This window comes from Pongo abelii, chromosome 10, assembly GCF_028885655.2.
Source record: "Pongo abelii isolate AG06213 chromosome 10, NHGRI_mPonAbe1-v2.0_pri, whole genome shotgun sequence".
Taxonomy (NCBI): domain Eukaryota; kingdom Metazoa; phylum Chordata; class Mammalia; order Primates; family Hominidae; genus Pongo; species Pongo abelii.
The window spans coordinates 21,450,347-21,471,346 of record NC_071995.2 but is presented as its reverse complement, the minus strand read 5'-3'; the positions used below and the strand labels follow the sequence as shown (position 1 = coordinate 21,471,346).

The 21,000-nt window shown below is 34.6% G+C and overlaps 1 protein-coding gene across 1 annotated transcript in view; it reads right to left on the bottom strand.

The window, feature by feature from the left end:
- Positions 1-21,000, bottom strand: part of SLCO1C1 (solute carrier organic anion transporter family member 1C1) — a 56,712-nt gene that overhangs the window by 6,392 nt on the left and 29,320 nt on the right. The window contains exons 11-14 of the mRNA XM_063712057.1: positions 13,170-13,365; positions 9,005-9,170; positions 5,920-6,104; positions 2,924-2,988 (exon numbers count right to left, since the gene is read on the bottom strand). Of these exons, the coding sequence (XP_063568127.1) occupies positions 2,924-2,988; positions 5,920-6,104; positions 9,005-9,170; positions 13,170-13,365 (612 nt within the window). The remainder of the gene's footprint in view (positions 1-2,923; positions 2,989-5,919; positions 6,105-9,004; positions 9,171-13,169; positions 13,366-21,000) is intronic.

Sequence of the window (21,000 nt, the reverse complement as noted above, 5' to 3'; positions counted from 1 at the left end):
GTATCATTATAAACTCGTGTGTTTTAATATATTTTATGTATTTCAATAAACTGCAGCCATTATCGTTACTACTGCTACTACTATTTTGAGTTTCAATTTATCTCACCTTGAGGCCAGTCTCCTCAAATTGGTTCTGTTCCCTTGTGATATAGCCTTCTTAGGCTTTGATAGCTTATTCATTTTCTAGTATAAAAAAAGTCCCATAATCATCTCATGCATTTTCTACCCTAGGCCTTGAATCAGTCATTTCTCCAAGGTGCCATATTCTTTTACTGCGAGATTATATTTAGATATCACAGATTAAGTGTTGTGGTGTTCATTTCTTCTGGGTTTCAAAGTTTCTAGAGTTTTCAGGAGATGGAACTATAAAATACACATTATTTTAAAATTAAAATATGTGAGTTCATATTGATGTTTTAAGTTCAAATTTAAGAATGAGCTTCATTTAAATTCTTTTTTTTTTTTTTTTAGATGGAGTCTTGCTCTGTCACCCAGGCTAGAGTGCAGTGGTGTGATCTCAGCTCACTGCAACCTCTGCCTCCCAGGTTCAAGCGATTCTCCTGCCTCAGCCTCCTGAGTAGCTGGTATTACAGGCATATGCCACCACACCCGGCTAATTTTTGTATTTTTGGTAGAGATGGGGTTTCACCATGTTGGCCAGGCTGGTCTCGAACTCCTGACCTCAGTTGATCCGCCTGCCTCGGCCTCTCAAAGTGCTGGGATTACAGGCATGAGCCACCGCACCCGGCCTTTGAATTTTTTTATTTTATACTTGTATCACTTTTCTATTTTACTAAAAATATTGATTCCAAGTAATATTAACATTTCAGTTGCTTTGTCTTAAATATATAATAGTTTCAACATAAAAATATTGATGTTAGTACTAATAATGACTATAAATCCAGTTAATCTATGAAAATTTGGCAAAAAATTTTATTTTTTAAGGCATTTAAAGTTTTTCATGTATGCTTATTTAACCAATGTATGCTTACGTTAAACAGTTTCAGTTTAAGATTTGGTTATTTTAAATTTTATTTTCAGTTATATCAAAACCTTATATAATTTTGATTAAACAATCATATAAAAAGCTACATTTACAAAGTCTTACTTCCATCCTGAACTTTATCCCTCTTCCCTTTCTTCTACGGGTAACCATTTTTTAAAATTAGTTTTTAGTTTATGCTTCCATTGTTTCATTTTTAAAAAACAGCAAAATGCCTTAGCACATGCATATAATATTTCCACCTTTCCACATGTAACACCAAAAACATCATACAATAAAAATTGTTCTCCATTTTGCTTCTTTATACTTACTGGAGATGACTCAGTGACATTAGATAGATTTTCCCCATTCATCCTTACACCTCTGTTATATGTGTGTACTACAGTTTGTTCAACCAGTCTCCTACCGATGGACATTTAGATCACTTCCAGTTTTTTTGCTATTATAAAAAGTCACAATTATTGCACCTATTCATAATGATTAAATTTTATAATTTTTGCTAGCAAATTTTTGGTATAATTCTTAGAAGTAAAGATATTAGGTTAAAAGGTAAATCTATATATAATTTTACCGGTTATTGCCCAATAAAGAACATCATTTTCCCAACAGCAATGTGTAAACATAATCTATTTTTCCATACATTGCAAACAAAATTTGGTAATTTGTCAACCAGATAAGAAAGGTAGTTCTAACTTGGCTCTATTTATGAGCTAATTTGAGCATCTTTCTATATATTAAAAGGGAATTACATTTATTTTTCCATGAAAAATTAACATTTTTTGCTCATTTTTCTACTTTGTTGCTTGTTTTTTTCTTCTCAAAACTTAGGAGTTTTCTTTATAATAGGAATATTAGCCAATTGTCTGTTACATAAATTGCAAGTTAGTCATTTGCCATTTGACTTTGCTTATGATACTTTTGCCAATTTCAAATATTATTTTTGTCAAATCAATTTTGTAAATCATTTGTTTATGTTGGAACAATTTTTGCTCTGTAGGCTCCATCTATATTCCCAAACACAGGTAGATATGGGGGCCAATTCTTGCCAGGCATATACTGCAGGCTCAATATATGACACTTTTCTAGCTAATACATATTTTCATTATAGAATTAGAGCCAGTCATGATGCCATATAACCCTATTTTTCTTTTTCAATGTTATCAGGATTCTATTATCTTGCTATGCAACCATTTTATATCAAGATCTATGTAAACCAAATTTAATTTCTAATTTTTTAAGCTTTGAGTTTGTTTTTCTTTCTGGGTTGTTCCTTTCTGAAAAACGGCAGTGAAATATTCAAAATTATTTTATTTTATTTTTTAATATATAAACTCTTTAAGGATAAAAACTTTGTCTCATTCACTGTTTTCTATAGGTTTTAACCAATATATATTTAAAAATTTGGTAGTCAGAAAAAACATTTCAATTACAATTTAAAGTATGACCTACTCAAATTTATTTGCTTGGTTTAAATAATACCTTATTTTTCTACCTAATGACATAAGGGATAAGCATTGAGAGTAACTCAAAGGAATTCTTTCCATTTTAATAACTGAAAAAAATTATATTTAGGCTTCAGCCTTTCTTATTAATTTCTGAGAGCTCTTGTTAAAGCCATGAATTTTGTAAGAACACAAGTACTAGAAAAGGTAAGATTGTTAAACAAAAATTATGATTAATTTCACAAAATCTCTGTTATATCTGGAACACAAAATAGGCAATATATTTCTGTAACAAAAGAAGAAAGGAGTCAAGAAAAGGAGGAAGGGAATAAAGAAATGAAGAAAGGAATAAAAAACACTATGAACTTTGCCACCTACAACATATATTTATGCATGGCAATTCTGTAAAAATATTTAGAAAAGTCTTCAAAATACACTTATGGTGTTTACCATAAATTAAAGCATAGGTTAAACTTACCAAGAACTCTTATTGCTAATGTGTAGATACCCAAGGCAAAAGACTTAAGCTGTGGCTTAATGCACCTAAAATCAACAAAAGCACCATTACAAGAAATATATAATCCATTAAAGCAAATAGAAATTTGAAGGATAATCTGCCTAACATACATGAAATCATGTTATAATTCAAGTGCCATTTATGTTGAACCCATTGGTGTGCTAACATAGGGAGGGCAAAATACATAAAAGCCACATTCCATTTCATACAATGCTACAAGAAGTTTATAATTAATATTTCTAGAAACTAAATCACCCATACATGCCATATTCACATGGTGCTGGTAAAGTCAAATTTAAGTTTAATCACCAAAATAGCAAAGATTCAAAATGAAACTCAAATTTCTAAGAAATTGTTAGAATTTTTAAGCAACAATGAAGAATTAATAGCCAACAATTTTTATGGCTTTTTGTCTAAAAGCACAGGGCCAAAGTGATCAGAGTAGATATAATCACTGTGGCATGATAAAAGTTGTTGCTAAATAGAGGGAATTTAAAAAAATCGGAGGCCAGGTGCGGTGCCTGTAATCCCAGCACTTTGGGAGGCTGAGGCGGGCAGATCACGAGGCCAGGAGATCAAGACCATCCTGGCTAACACGGTGAAACCCCGTCTCTACTAAAAATAAAAAAAAAAAATTAGCTAGGCGTGGTGGCGGGTGCCTGTAGTCCCAGCTACTCAGGAGGCTGAGGCAGGAGAATGGCGTGAACCCGGGAGGCGGAGCTTGCAGTGGGCCGAGATTGCGCCACTGCACTCTAGCCTGGGTGACAGAGCGAGACTCCATCTAAAAAGTAAATAAATAAATAAATAAATAAATAAATCAGAAAAGTGCAAAAATACCTAAATAATAAGAGTGTCATTAATATGACTGTAAAGCTTAAACTGATTGGCCTATGAAATTTAATAGTAGTAATCATGATGATACATAATAACTACTGAGTGTTAACCACAGTACCAAGTACTTCTTACATATTATATCATTTAGTCTCTGCTTTAAAAGGGGCAAAAAAAAAACATGACTTTTCTTCTTCAACCCAAGGGAGTCCTTCTGACATCAAAATTCACAATAGTTAATATGAGGGACTAGTGGTTAGAAAGATGCTTTCTGTGGTCAGTAACCTGATTCTACACTTGGCACAATATAAGAAGATGTTGAAGAAGTAGCCACAGTGTTCTGGAAAGTTTAGGTCAATGTTTTGCCATTTTGTCAAACTCAGGCTGCCATTTGTAAATGTAACTATCTCATATTCTCCATGTTGTATTTCCCATATTTGGTGAAATCTTTTGAGAATAGCAGGTTTGTGGATAATAAGTTCTATTTTCTGTTTGTCATTCCTAAACAATTTCCATGATAAAAATTCTGGGAAATTAAAAATGTATACCATACTTTGGTTAGTCTTACTTTAGAAAAAAATTAGTATTTATCCTTGAATATAAGAATTAATTTGAAAATCACCCAGTCCATCTCATAAATACTGATTTCTAGTAAATGTTGACTTTTCATGTTTAATAATTTTATCAAAATTTTTATTATTTTAGGTGATTTTTATCAGTTGCACAATAGAAATATTTGCAAAGCTAAAGCTAACTCAATTAGAATGAAAATATTATAACAGACTCCTATTTTCAAAACTATTTTACAATTTGGATTCATATAATTGTTACAGATGTATGATAGGAAAATCAGTAAAAAACTTCGAGCACAAATTGTGTTTTAATAGGAGAAAAACCTGTAGGGAAGTTGAATGAAGATATAAATACAGGAAGAAGGAAATATGTAATGCTTGTCACTGTTAAAGTAGTTGTTACACAATTCTGACCCAGGTGATGTTGGTTATCAAATCACTATTTTTTAGGTCCCATTAATTACATTAGAAAGTGACTTACATTTAAAACTGTTATTTTTTAAATAAAAAATTTATAATATACCAGAAATCAATATTTAGTTACTATTTAAACTTATGATAAAAAATTTTTATGTGTCAATTTATAAAAATGCAAGAAGCTACATACTTTTACAAATTTGTTTAGGGTTTTATAAGCAAAAATGGTTGAAGTCCTTGATATGGTCTGGCTCTGTGTTCCCAAATCTCATCTTGAATTGTAATCCAAATTGTAATTCCCACATGTTGGGAGAGGGACCTCTTGGGAGGTGATTAGCTCATGGGTGTGGCTCCCCCATGCTGTTGTTGTGATAGTTTGTTCTCACAAAGTCTGATGGTTTTATAAGAGCCTCTTCCTTCTTCCCTCTGTACTCTCTCCTGTGCCTTGTGAGGAAGGACTTGTTTGTTTCCCCTTCCCCCACTATTTTAAGTTTCCTGAAGCCTCTTCAGCCATGCGGAACTGTGAGTCAATTAAACCTCTTTCCTTTATAAATTACCCCATCTCGGGTATTTCTTTATATCAGTGTGAAAACAGAATAATACAGTCATTAACATCATAGATTAGGAGCCTCAATTTACCCAAAGCCATGAAATCCTCCACAGATAATTCGTCATGGCAAAAATATACAGATAAAGCAAAATATATATATATATATCGAAATAATAAATTCTAACATTGTTGTATTAGATGAGCCTTAAATATTTTACAAATTGTATTTCCCATGATTTGGTGAAACTGTATTTAATCTAAAATGCATATTACCTATGCTAATTATTATTATCACCAGCGTTAGAAGTAGGATACTATATTTATTAAGCAACTCTGGTGATGTAGGCACTAACATTGCTTCCTAGACCAATAGTTTGCAAACATTTTTAACTAAGAAAACTTCTATTCAGCCACATTTTTGTATAAATACCCAAAGTGCGATATATATAAAAGTGAAACAAGGATGTGGGACAAGTTCCTTGAAAAAACTAAGAGGAATCATAGATTCCACAGAAAAAAAATTTAAATCATTGCTCAAGATGATTGTGTCTTGTGTTAAAATTAGAATAGGGAGAATCAGTACTCACCTCAGAAGTAGTATGTATCCAGGTATGCCACCTAGGGATAAAGTATAGGATGTGATGACTGAAATTACAAGGAAATACAGAAACATTTGGGGACATCCATTGTCTTTCTGACATCTTCCCACTATGCCTGAGGAATTTCCGGATTTAGAAGCTGCAATTCCCACACAAGTGCAGTTGTAAAATGTCTGCAACACAATAGGGAAAAGTCCAATTATTTCAGTAACATTTAAATAAAGTTAAAGTAACATTTAAATTTATTTTAAGAATGTTTACAGTACCGTAGCCATGCATTATGTAAACAATGAGGAAATATTCTTTTATTTTTTCGTATTACAGTATATTGAGCAAAGCAAAATCTATATAGATACAACATTTCATTATCTAAAGAGCCGATGGTCAATCTACAAACTACTAATCCTATACAACAATCTCCCAGCAAATCCTGCCTAATCTAACCATACCTTACCTCCTTCACTACCATTTCCAATTCTAAGTAACCATTATTTCTTGCCTAGATTGTTACAATGCTCCCTTTATGCTCAACTTGTTTCCAATCTTATCTAGCTAGAATCTGTTTTCCACCCAGTAAGTAAAGTGAACCTTTAAACATGGCAGTCAGACTGCATCACTATCCTCAACCTGCCAGTGGTTTCTCATTATACTTGCATGAAACCCCACATCCCTATAACAGTTTACACTTTCTCCATCATGTAGCACCTGGATGCCACTCTAATCTCACCATTCAGTGATCTTCCCTGTCTTCTTTTGTGTAAGCTACACACATGACCCTTGCAAAGAAAGGCCCCATTTTGCCCTTTCCAAACTTCCCCTCAAACCTGGCAAGTTCATCCATGCCTCATGGCCCTCCTAGTTTCTCTGCTAGTTTCTCAGCTCTTCTCCTCGGTGATTACACAGCTGGCGTCCATACTTTAGTTCTCTGTTTAGAGGTTTGAATAGAGACCTTCCATGACTAGCCATTTAAAAAAAAAAAAAAAAAACAACTTCCATCTCTCCATCTTCTTCTTCTAATGTATGTCTTTTTTTTACAGTGCTTCTTACTACCTATCAGGATATCCTGTATTTACTTATTTCTAAAACACTTTCCCAACAGAATGTAACCTCCATGAAAGCAGAAACTGCTGCTTTGTTATTATGCAACTGGGGAATGAAACAGGCTCTCATTTTAGGCATTTGATAAAACTTAGTTAAGTAAATGGGAACAATTTGAGGATATCACATAATTTACAGTGGCTATGAGAAAAAAATAATTCTGGTGCATAAAACTCAACTAAATTTTGACTGAAGACAGACAATTTGTATAACCCCTCAATAGTTTATTTCTGTAAATTTTATTTATGAATGCGTATATATAATGTCATCATTTTTAATTACAAAAGAGTGTGAGTTTTTAGACAATAAAGCTGGCATTTACTTTTCTAGAAAGAGTAGTAATATAGACTTTTTGTAATGTCAAGTTGAAACCTTTGAATCTTAATTCTGGTCGCTCACTAGATAAATGAGTTAAGCAAGTCCTTTGTATCTCAGTGCCTCAGTTCTCACATGAAGAAAATACTGAAAATAATGCAAATTATTTCAGGACCATGAGATTTAAATGTAATTTTGTTCTTTTAACACCAATCTTTAGCCTTTCCTTGTAATGTCTTTTATAAATGGTAGCTCTCATTACGAAAAACCTTCATGCAGCTGTGAGCAAAAATAACAGTAGTTGAAAGAAAAATAACAAAGGAAGAAAATAAAAGGAAAGCATGAAAACATGTTTCAGATGAGTAGGTGGTCTTATTCATTGTTGCAAGAAGCCAATCCTTTCTGCTGTAAATAAGTCAAAATAATAATACAGTGAACAGAGTAAATTAACAAACTTAACTGTATATCTGGATATACAGCCTAAGTACTCTTATCCAGTTGATAAGGATATTTAAATAAATGAGCTACATGTGTAGTCTAATTTTCTGCCCTCTAGGATTGTCAAATAAAGGCAAATTTAATCAGTCACAAATAGAAAGCAGTCTCAGAGAGCAAGGATAAGGAAGAGTCTGTTTGGGACACGAATGGAAAAGTGTGCTGAGAAGGGTAAATCTGTTAATGATTGAAGTACTTTACATCCTTCACAATTGCTTTCTGTTAAGGATTGAATATTTGCCCAAAATTCATATGTTGAAATCCTAACCTTCAATGTGATGGTATTTGGAGTAGAGCATTTAGGAGGTAATTAGTTCATGAGGGTGTAGCCCTCATGAATGTGATTTTAGTGCCCTTATAAGAAGAGACAGGAGACCTGTCTCTCCCTGTCTGCTCTCTGCCATGTGAGGATAGAAGGTGAAAATGGTCATCTGCAAACCAGAAAGTGGGTCCTCACTAGGAACCAGATCTGCTGGCACCTTGATCTTGGACTTCCCATCATCCAGAACTATGAGAAATGTTTGTTGTTTAAGCCACCCATTCTATGGTATATTTGTTGTAGCAGCCTGGACTGACTAAAACAGATTCCTACCTATATTTCCTACCTCATCTCCCTCTTCTGCCCTACGGAAACCCTCCATTCCAGCCCACCTGCCCTTTCATTATTATACAAATTGGCTTGATTTTCCAAAGTTGTCCTAGAACCATCAACCTCCTCATAATCAGATCCCTGACCCCAAGGTCTAGAATCTCTGGAGCTAAGCCTCCTAATACTGGCCTCTATTTGTTCATCCCCTAAAACCTCCAAGGACCACTGGTCTTGGGGTCAGGGGACATGGATCTGAAAACATATCTTATTATATGATCATATGACAGACATTCTAATTCAGGGCTAACACTTTTTATAAGCAAAATGAGAGAAATAGACTACATAATTACAAAAGCTCTTCCACCCTATTTCCTGACTCTAATTCTCACCCTAATTTTTTCAGCAACTCCAGTACCACTAGGAATGGTTATAACATTTTCTTTTTCTACACAAAAGGACCAGGCAGAGGTAGAGGCAAGCCTCCTACTAGTAGTGGTCTGCTGTGAGCCCCCATACAGTTTTGTTGTTTATATTGTAACAGGAACATCACCATATACTTGAGAGGTGATTTCTTACAATATTTTTTCCACTCCTGTTGGAGGTTTGACAACCAGCAAGACAAGCTGATACATATGTGATTCCATTTTCACCGCACATGGGTTCCCATTTTGTCTCTGAACATTTGCATCTTGAGTTGCAATCTGAAAAGAGAGCTCGTTCATGATAAGAGACAGGTTTGGTTCTGAAAAGAAATATAACAATATAAAATATTACCTCTTAGCAGGTAGCACCCGAATATTTTCAAAAAATCAATGTTCTTGAGTGATATAAATGATACTACCAACAAAATTTGCCTTTTAGAAACACAGTTGTCATCAGAAATGCCAGCTTCTGGTCATGAAATGTGAGTTTACTAACAAACAGCTTTCTCTTGAAAGTTATCTTTAGAGGTTTACAAATTCACATGATGTCCAGTTCTTAGTTTGTAGCTTTCAGTCTACAGCCTCTAGGATCTTCTAATATACTTCTGTGCAAAGGTGTATCAAAATAGCTAACAAGGTAGAAAAGTAAACTTTTAGAGCAATTTATGACATTACTTAAATGCATCACAGGTAGGGTGTGTGTGTGTGTGTGTGTGTGTGTGTGCAAATTTCATTCAGAATTGTTGTCTAAGTATGAGTGGAATGGATGTTGCTAATGGTCCAGTAAAAGGAAAAATAGCCAATCAGTTATCAGTTAATTCTCTTTCAGTGTTTGCAGGAGTTACATGTCCTCTTGTGTGTGTGTAACCAATAAGTGCATTCCCAGTTCATGCAACCTTTCTCCTGTGTATCCTCCCAGTGTATAGTGCTCTTTCATATCTTACAGCATCCTTTCTTACTCAAATTCACAAGTAAGTTCAATGACTTACCCATTTATTTGTTCATAAAATTTTACTGGAAGCCTACTAAGTGCTAGCTCTGGGAGAGTAGGAGATAGTTACAAACATTGAGACAAAATTTGCCCCCCCACAAAATTGGCTTTTTTGAGTTATTTCACAAAATTGTGATTGCATTCTTTCTTTTCTCCTTCATTTTTTTTTTGTTCTCTGCCATTCGCTTTTATATTTACCCTTCATCTCTCCCAGTATTCTCTCTCCCTCACTTTTTTTTTCTGTCACCTGAATGGCCTAATCCTTCTGCCTTTATCCTTTTTTTACTATTCATATTCCTCTACTCTTCTCAAAAGGAACTTTTGCAATGGTATGTCATTTCTATCTGCACCATATGTGCCATTCATTGGCCCTCCATACTTCATTTTTTCTGCTCATTTTCAAATTTATTTATTTATTTGCTTATTCCTCATCTCTTTCCCCCCATTTTTTATAAAGATAGCTGAGGAGCTTAAACAAACAAAAAATACACTGAAATGTACAATCAAGAGAGGCAGGAACTATTTTTGTATTCACTCCCGTATGTCCAGAACCAGGAATAATTCCTGTCACACAGCAAGCTAAGAAACAAAATTTCTAGTAGGTTAGTCAATTAAAAAATGGTACTTTATTTTGGAGAAAAAATTAATCACTTGAGCCTCTGCCTCTGAGAAGTATTGTCATTAATGATGGCAACCATAATTTCTTAATCAATGTAATACTTCATCTAGTAGAACTGGTATGATGAATTTTGTTACCTCAAAAGTACAAACCAAAGACCTCTGAGATGTCTCCAAATAGTGTGAAAGGGTACTGAACTAGGCCTTCCGAGATGTGCTATAGGATTGTTTAATCCTATTCTCGTCCATAAAATTTTAATTGTTAACTGAGACTGTATTATCTGAAAGTATAAAACTGCCTTTTAATGTCTAGAATCATTTAACTCTGGAAACTGTAGGGCTCAGATTATAGAAGGTTGGAGCTTGAGAGAACATTGGAGTAATCTATGCCAACCTCTCATTTGGCAGATCAGGGAAGTCAGCCCCTAAGTGGGTGGGTAACATGCTCAAATTCACACTGCTTGCTAGTGACAAACCTGGAAACAGAACCCTGCCAGTTCTCTTGGTTGTAAATTCTTATGTCCACATCAGAGTTGTCCTTGTTATTGCAGAAGAGAGATTTCTTCCATTATCATATCTAAGGCTTGTCTTCAGTTTTCCTATTGAATATTCAGGTCAAGACAGCGTTTGGAATAAAGCAACATGGAAAAACCCATGGGAAACATTTTATATTTTATAAAGAAAAATACTTTATAGTACTAAAAGTTTAATTTATCATCAGGGGCAGGAATCAATGGGATACATGTTTTCTGAAGGATGTGCTGACAGTAGATTTGTAATTTAGAATTTTAACTGTAAGAAGAGTTTTAACAAATATGCTACAATGTTTATGCTCAAATGGGATTTCCTTTCAAAATAGTTATGCTGAAAGATGAGAGCTTTCCCTTAAAGGTTAAATCTTTGCCCTTGTTAAGAATATTCTCAAAAATACACAAAGAAATTCAAAAGAAGAGCCTTAGAGTATTTTAAACAACAGTAGCATTACTGCAATTCAATGATAGTCTTTCAAGGAAGGTGACTCCTTTGAAGAGGCTAGTACTCACTCAATGAAAACGTTACCTTTTATTTGTTTAAAATATTTAATCTTTGATTAGGAATACTTTTAATGGGAATCTCAAAGTTTGCTTTTGTTGTCTGCTTTGTGTTTACTTTTGGCTTAGAAATTATGATGTAGAAAGAATGTTCTACTTTGAGTCATGCCTGTGTTCAAACCCCAGATCCATGCTGTTGCCTTTAAACAAGGATAACAAAACTAAACTCATAAAGGTGTTTTGAGGATATAATGAGATCATGAAAGTTAAGGTGTTTTGGAAATCACAAACTATAAAGTCCTCTACAACTGTCCCTCTACCATGAGGATTTCTGGGACAGTTAAAGATGGTACTGGGCTTCTGCTCTCTCCAGAATCTTCTTCCATTTCATTGTTACAACTAACATTCTTAGTCCATATCGCTGACCTTCACTAAGGCAGCACTACACTCAGCTAAGTCTAACAATGTGGCTGGGATAACTCCCAGAAGCCATAATTTATGAACTTTGCATTCACCAATCTTCCTGAACATTGTAGATGGCCAAAACTATATAACAGGCGCTCATTTAGCAGCAGGTGAAACCAGGTTAATAAAGGTGATGGAAGTTGGAACATAGAGACAAGACAGATAAGCAGGGAAGCAAGAGTAGGAGGGGAGATGGACAGCAGGCTGTAAGCAAGAAGCCACAGAATAGGCAGGAAACAGAATATAGTGTCAGGAGTGTTTGCCTTTGAGCCACAGGCAGAATTTCAGGTGGCCAGGCAGATACAGTTGGGGAGGCCTTCCTGGCACATGATGGAGGCTCGATAATTTTTTTAGAAAACAAATAATGCATAGAGAGGTGAAATGATGAAGAAGGTTACCTCTGGAAACTCATGTTAAGTGGTAGAGTGATGGGAAAGACTCTCAATGGGCAAGGGCAATATAGTTCCTACAAGATCCAACCTTGTATTGAGAGAGACTCTGGAAACCAAGCAATGTAATCACCCTCCCCATACAAGATGACAGGCCTGAGGGCATCACTAAATATTCTCCTGACCAACTGCAAGACACTCAGCTAAAGAGAACTTTTATGGGGAACACTGGGTTGAAGTACAGGCATTCTTTCCTGAAACTTTACATGATTCAAGCACAACAGCAACTATGGAGGATTGCAGAGGTAACTCCAGTTCCTCAGATGTTCAAAGGAGAAAAAAAACAATTGTTTCCATGAATGGCACATTTAGTTTGTGTCAGGCAAGTAGTATTCACTCTCATGTATGTTAGCTTGCTTAAATCTTACAAAAGCTTAAAAGGTAGTTATTACTTCTGTTTTTAAGACGGGAAAATTGAAGCTGGATTAGTTTAAACCACATGTGCATCATTTCATTAAGAATAGACAGAGGCGTGATTCAAGGTTTGTATTTCTGCTATCATGTTGTTTTTCTAAATTAATCAGGTTGGTTCTCTAGTGTAAAATATGGGCTTAGCAATTTTTATATTTCTCTACAATCAAAGGAGATGACAAATTTTGGTGACAGTAACAGATTCTAAGTATTGTCAGTTATTCCACAATAAAATACTAAGTCCCTTACCATAGTTATGATGTTTAAAAATCAAATTCCTTTTTTGCAACTCCACCAATAATTGATTTCATTAAACAAACCAATATCCTCAAACTATTTAATGAGGGAACATACCCTTGGTAGGAGACAGTTAGTCCTGCCACATCAGAATTTTCACAGCCCAGTGCAAACAGGGAAAGAAATAGGAGGTAACCAAAGACAGATGATCCCAAGTAGAGTTTTGCAGCTCCACACACACTGATTCTGAATTTTTTCATAACTATCCCCCCAGAGAATATTCCAAGGGCCACTGCTGGAATGTTGATGAGCCCTGAGAAACAAGAAAAATATATCATTTTGTGAATCTCTAAAAAAGATTTGAGCGTCCTAACACAAACTTTCTAAAGACTGTTTTGTCACTTTAAATTATAGAAATAGTCACTATCATCTACATATACAAAGAGTGTATGATGAGTATCTAGGTTATAGATTAATGGTGGTACAACTGCACAGTCTCAGGTTCTGTCTAGCATAGAGTATTAAATTAATAAATACCAAATGAATCAATCTTTCTGGTCTTTCTTGTCTAATTCCAGCATTAACAAGTACAATTAGGTAGCAATTAGGTGCCCATTAATGCTCTTTAATGTTGTGTATAAAAAATAATAGGCACATAGATATAGAAAACTTTTTTTTTAGGTCTTGATTTCTATTTTCCATCTCCCACCCTGGCAAAATTTGCTTTTGTTGATCCAGCTTGTTAGCTTTGAGTGTGGTATCCTTCCTAATAACAACAATCACCACCTATATTTACTTACTTATAATGCATCAGCCACTGAGCTAAGCATTTGATATGTTAATATTATCACATTGAATTTTCACCACAACCTTAAGAGTAGGCATATTATTAGCCTCACTTCAGAGAGCTATTTGTTCATAGTCACAGTTAGTAAGTGGGCAAACCAGGTTTGAATGCAGAGAGACTGATGTCAAGTCCTATGCTTTCAATCACTGCTATGCTGCCTCTCCTTCAGGGGTTTGGGAAATAGTATCCTTGATAAATAGATGTACGTTATCTTTTTGGATAGATGTGCAACCTCACTAGTAATCTAATAACTGTGAGCTGTAAACAACACTAGAAAGAGGTTCAATTTAGTAGTTAAGAGCTTAGACTCTGGAGACCCAGCTGCCTGGGTTTAGATCTCAGTTCCACCACTGAGTAGCTGTACAACTGCAGGTAATTGAATGTCTCTAAACCTGTCTCCTCATCTATTATATGGAGCTAATAATAGCATTGTTGAGGTAACTAAATTCCATTATTTATGAAGAGTTATCAGCACAATGTTTAGCACAAAAATATCATGCAATTTCTATCCATTCAATTTACAAAGATGAAAATATTGGAGGTGGGGTGGGGAATGGAACTCTTGTATTGCAAAAGACTTGGGAAAAGAGGCACTTTGGTGCCATTTGTTGGATTGTAAATTGTAACTCTAAAGAAGAACAATCTGGCACTCAACAATAAATAAATTCTCTGCTAATTAGAATTTATTTTTCATATTGTCTACCTATCAATCATTGATGTCCATGTTTTCTTGAGGTTTTGAGATAATACATCTCTTTCAAATAATAAAAGGCCTAAAGTTTGCATGTACTCTAGTCAACAGATAAGGTTCAAAGACAAAATCAGCATTTGCTGTAGTAAAAAATAATCTCAAGTGGCCATGTCTGACTTACAACCCAATGTGAAATTGTAAAATAAAAATGAAAACACTGACATCTAGTGATAATGACATGCAAATTTTCTTTCTTTCTTTCCCTTTTTTTGTTCTTTTTAAGTTTATATATTTAGTTTCTTAACAAAGCATCACAGAACCCCAAATATCAACATACAGTGGTCTTTGGCTTGCTATTACATTATTTAAAAAATATATATTATGGGAGATCAGTCAGAGTGGCAGAAGAAATTATAGGAATAGAAAGAAGCAGACCCTCTTGGAAGGCTGGGGGTGGTTTGCATAACTTCAGATAGTTTGGCTGAAGGCAGCCAGATTCTCTTTTCAAGAGCCAGAGAACTTCAGGCACAGATACAAAGGAATATAGGGGAGTTTATCTAAATAGCTTATTTACTCATGTGGTCCTAAAATCAACCTTTGATCATTCACAGGCAGGATGGCCATCTCCGGGGTGGGGGCAACCAGGTTAATTACCCACAGGTGTGTTGACTCAAAGCCTTTGTCAGTTAAATCTGCACTAAACAAATGCAAGCATTGCCGGCTTGGAGGGGTAGCAAACTCTTGGGCCCCTAGTGCTGGCAGCCCCCTGGCCCGCTGTTTCACTGATTATCGGTGATCGGTGTCTGAGTACGTGTCTCAGCCTTTGTGCAGCTGGGGACTGCAGGACAGACCCCTGCAAAATATTTCTAACATGTACAGATGATAACAAAGTAACAAAGGACATTTTGTTTCATCTGTTTTTATTTGACCATAGGTTGTATACGTTAACATTAAAATTATCATATTAGAAATCAGCCCACCTTAAAGGGGGCATGATCATGAAGTCAGTGAAATGGAAAAGAGAAGAAATGCTAACTTTTGCTTTTCCAGCTGAACTGAGGTTGCTGGGTATGGCAAGCAGCAGAGATGAAAATCTGGAACCTTGAACAGCCAAAAGTCAACTTAGAGGCATCTGATTACTATTTTAAAAACAATGAATAGATTATAGAAAATATATCAACAAACCCAGTTATTTAGGGCCCAAGTTAATTAATGTTAATATTTTCTCCTAAATTTTCTGATTTTTTAAAATGTGGAAGTAGACAAAATTAGTTCTCCCTTTGTTTCAGGTTTCATCTTCCTTCTCCTGAAGTAAGTGCTGCTATGAATTTGATACATATCCTTGAAGTGCCTACTTTTACACACACACATACATGCAATGAATATATAAAACATAGTACCTGACTATGAATGCCTTCCACAAAGCCAAAGCTGACACAAACAGTAGGGTCCTACATTTTCTCTCTCAATTCCATCCCCAAAAGTGGTTTATGAAAAAAGTTATCTTCTGAAAACCAAACCCCGAACTGAAACCTTCAGAGCATGTTTCTAGCATTTTATTTTATTTTGTAAAATACCAATTGAACCTGGACATAAGGAGTAATAACACAAGGTGTAGCCTTGTCTGTAGCTATGTGCCGTGTTGGATTCCATTGACCTCCCAGACCCCCAGCAGCTTTGAATAGCCTGAGAACTGAAATGGGATAATCCTAGGGACATCTGCACCCTCAGTATAAATTGTTAAAAATCAGGAATATCCTTTCCTGATTTACCTCTTTTTGGTGGCTAGTGTTTTCTTGAAACTTCCAGAACATTTCATTTATTATCTTGACTCCAGATCCTTCTGCACAAGATATTTGCTTTGTCTGATAAAAAGCTCTACCCTCTTTCTAACACTTTCATCTTTTAATACTTTCTTATCCTTTTCTCTTGATTTAGGTATCATCATCTTCTGCTACAGAATTCTTCCTGATTCCAACATTAGGTTTGTTCTCCCAGAGTACTCTGAGCTTCCCCTAAGTAGAGTTCCTTCTCACAGGTTCTACCAGCCATATGGGGCTTCCAGGGGACATATATGGCACCAGGGCTCACAACTTGGTCATCAGAACCCCATTTTCTCGCTCATCAGTTCCTTGTGCAGGGGCCCATAGGCAGCAGACTTGATGCTTTAACAATTACCTGCTAGCTTTTTCAGTTTATGTATCCCACCCTCCAACCAAACCCTCAAAGGAAGAATGGTGAATTGAATTGAATCCCATGTTCCTTCAATGGTTTCCAATAAAATGTGCTAAATGAATAAACCTTAGTGTATTAATTTATAGCACTTCTCCTGCATATCTTACTCTCCTATTTCAAGATAACTGAATTATAACACAACTCCAAAAAAGATTAGTACACAAATATAATGTTGGCTTGATTCTCCCTTTCAAATTTCACAGGATGTATTAAGTTGTCCATGGTGGGTCAAGCTGATAACAAATTTCCTTCACATCATATAAGATGTGTTTCTTCCCTCCCCAGGCTTCTCTTTCATTTTAGGTATTTTTAAATCATTTTGTGAGATAGAAATTAAACTTTGATTTATTGTCCACCCACATCATAAAATGTGTTGATCTAAAAATTACTATCTTCCATCAAGGAAGTATTCCAAATGGAAATATTAATGTACATTAGCATCTAAGATTTGTTTCAATTTATTTTCTGTGTTTTCTTTTGAATTCTACATGCATATTTACCCAAATATCAGAAAAACTTAGAGAAATTTAAGAGCCACTTTATTATTATATTGTTGTTATATTTTATTATATAATTATTATTGTTTTAGCACACTTATCAGGTTAAAGATCTTATTCCTTGATACTGATGTAAAAAGGAGTTATGAAGGATGTGTAAAATGTTTCAGATGGTCAGCACAATTACAATAGACTACAAACTAGAAACTTTGATTTCCATACCGATGCCTTGTGTTGAAATAGTTATGAGTTATAATAATAATAATAGTACTTGGAGATGTTTTAGAACTTCTCTCCTAGTAAAGTTCATGTTATATCCTGGACCTTCACAAAAACAAAAATAATAATAATGTTTTTTATAAGCAACTTTCCTTCAAAGAATTCTCTTAATTTTTTCTTACTTGTCTGTGTAACACCTCCAAAAATTGAGAATGATAATCATTGTCATAAATGATAGTTGATATACCTTGTCTACTAGAGATCTTGTCTACAAAAAGCATTCTAAGAAATTATGCAAAAATGACTAAATTATTAGTCTCTGTATTGAGAAGGAAAAGATAAGATCATTTGTACGTAACAATATTTATAGGAGAAGCTTAAATTGAAATAAAGCCACACACCTACAACCGTCTCATCTTCAACAAAGCTGACAAAAACAAAAAATGGAAAAAGGACTCCCTATTCAATAAATGGTACTGTGATAACTGGCTAGTCATATGCAAAAGAATGAAACTGGACCCCTTCTTATCATCATATACAAAAATTAACTCAACATGGATTAAAGACTTATGAGTAAGAATTTAAATTATAAAAATCCTGAAGAAAGCCCAGTAAATACCCTTCTCAGTATCATACTTGGCAAAGAATTTATATCTTTGTCCTCAAAAGCAACTGCAACAAAACGAAAAATTGATAAGTTAATTAAACTAAAGAGCTTCTGCATAGCAAGAGACACCATCAAGGAAATAAACAAATTCTACAGAATGGGAGCAAACATTCACGAACTATGCATTTGATGAAGATCTAATATCCAGACACTAGAAGGAACTTAAACGAAACAAGAAGAAAATAACATATAACCCCATTAAAAAGTAGATAACGGACATGTACAGACACTTCACGAAAGAAAACGTGGCCAGGCGCAGTGGCTCACGCCTGGAATCCCAGCACTTTGGGAGGCCGAGGCAGGCGGATCACAAGGTCAGGAGATTAAAACCATCCTGGCTAACACGGTGAAACCCGGTCTTTACTAAAAATACAAAAAATTAGCCGGCCGTGGTGGCGGGCGCCTGTAATCCCAGCTACTTGGGAGGCTGAAGCAGGAGAATGGCGTGAACCTATGAGGCGGAGCTTGCAGTGAGCTGAGATCGCCGCGCCACTGCACTCCAGCCTGGGTGGCAGAGCAAGACTCTGGCTCAAAAAAAAAAAAAAAACCAAAACAAAACAAAAGTGTAAGCAGCCAACAAAGATACGAAGAAATGCTCTTCATAAATAATCATCACGGAAGTGCAAATAAAAACCACAATGAGAAACTATCTCATACCAGTCAAAATGGCTTTTGTTAAAAAGTCAAAAAATAACAGATGTTGGTGAGGCTGCGGAGAAAAGGGGATGCTTGTACATTGTTGGTGGGAATGTAAATCAGTCCAGCTATTTTTGAGCGCAGTTTGGATATTTCTCAAAGAACTAAGAGTTGAACTACCATTTGATCTAGCAATCCCATCAGTGGGTATAAATCCAAAAGAAAATAAAGTATTCTATCAAAAGGACACATGCATCCATATGTTCATCATAGCTCTATTCACAATAGCAAAAACGTGGAATCAGTCACCCATCAACAGTGGATTGAATAAAGAAGTGGTACGTATACATCACAGAATACTAAGCAGTCATAGAAAGAATGAAATCTTGCCCTTTGCAGCAACACAGATGGAGCTGGAAGCCATTATCCTAAGTAAACTAAGAAACAGAAAACCAAATACTACATGTTCCCACATATCAGTGGGAGCTAAATATTGGATACACAGGGACATAAAGTTGGGAACAACAGACACTGGGAACTACTAGAGAGGGAAAGGAAGGAGAAGAGAAAGATTGAAAAATTACCCATTGGGTACTATGCTCACTACCTGGGCGACAGGTTCAGTCATACCCTAAACCTCGGCATTATGCAATATACCTTTGTAACAAACCTGCACTGTACACGTACTCCCTATTCCAAAATAAAAGTTGAAAAATAAAGACAAAAAATGAAAATCTAGCTGTCTATCCAAATTTATTTCATTAAAAATCTTTTTAAAATTCCACAAACTTTAAAAAGCAAAATCATTTCACAATATGCTCCCTAGCTCTTGAATTTAAATTTTATTGTCATTTATTTTCCTTTAATATTTTTCTACAAAGTTAAAGTAATTAACATGAGAAAAAATGCTATCTCTAAACTTTAGAAAGAATGTGGCTAACATTTAAAAACATACAGCAAGACTAAGTTGTCGTTCTAACAGCTGGCCCTTGAACATGTCGGGAAATTTCTGTTTATTCTCCCCTCCATGGTATGTCAAATGCCTTCTCTCAAAGAAGTAAAGGAAATGTGCTTCTTTGTGTCTACCTCATATGTTATTGCAGTAAGATCATCATCCCATAGCCTAAGTTCAAAAAAAATTAAGAAAAAAAGAGAAAGGTTGAATAGAAGAAGAAAAAAGAGAAACAATATTTATCCAATGACAGATATATGCATTTACTATGCATTTTATCTGTATACTTTCATCTTTATTTCAACCTAGTGATATATTTATTTTCACCATTGTACAAATAATCAAAGTAAAGGTGAGAGGATATTGAATAATTGGCCCACTTACCCTTAGTTGGCTGCACCCCATACTTACTAATGTGAAACCACGATGATCTCAGGAACAATCCTAGCTATAATGATGTGAAATTGTTAGATACTATTACTTATCTACCACAAAAGTATTTGAATTATCTGTGGACATGACATGTCAGAAACTTTGAAGAACAGAGTTTTAGGTAAATGCAAATTAAACCACCATGAAATACCACAACATACCCCATAAGAATGGTTACAGTGAAAAGAATTGACAATTCCAAGTGTTGATAAGCATGTGGGGCAACTGGAATACTCTTACATTTCTAATAGGAGTATAAATTTGCACAACTTCCTTGTGTTTTGGCAGTATCTACTCTATTTAAACACACATTCTCCCTCTGACTTAGCAATTGCACTTAGCAATATAATATATAATATATATTATTATATTATCTATTATAGTATTATAAATAACTATTAGTTAAAAGCAGAAAACAACACAAATGTCCATTGCACTCCAGGCTGTAACCATGAAAAATGAGTATAGTGGCCCACTAATGTACTTGTGGAATGTTGTTTTCTGCTTTTAACTATTATAAATAATTATATTATTTATAATAGCATTATTATATATTATAGTATACATAATATACTATATATAATACCATATATTACTATATTATAGTATTACCATATATCATATATTATACTATATTATCCATACTATATATAATATACTATAAATTTTAATATATAATACCATCTTATAGTGTAATATGCTATAATAAATTATAACTAATATATATTATATTAATACATATTAAAATACATAATATTGTATTTTTTCTGCC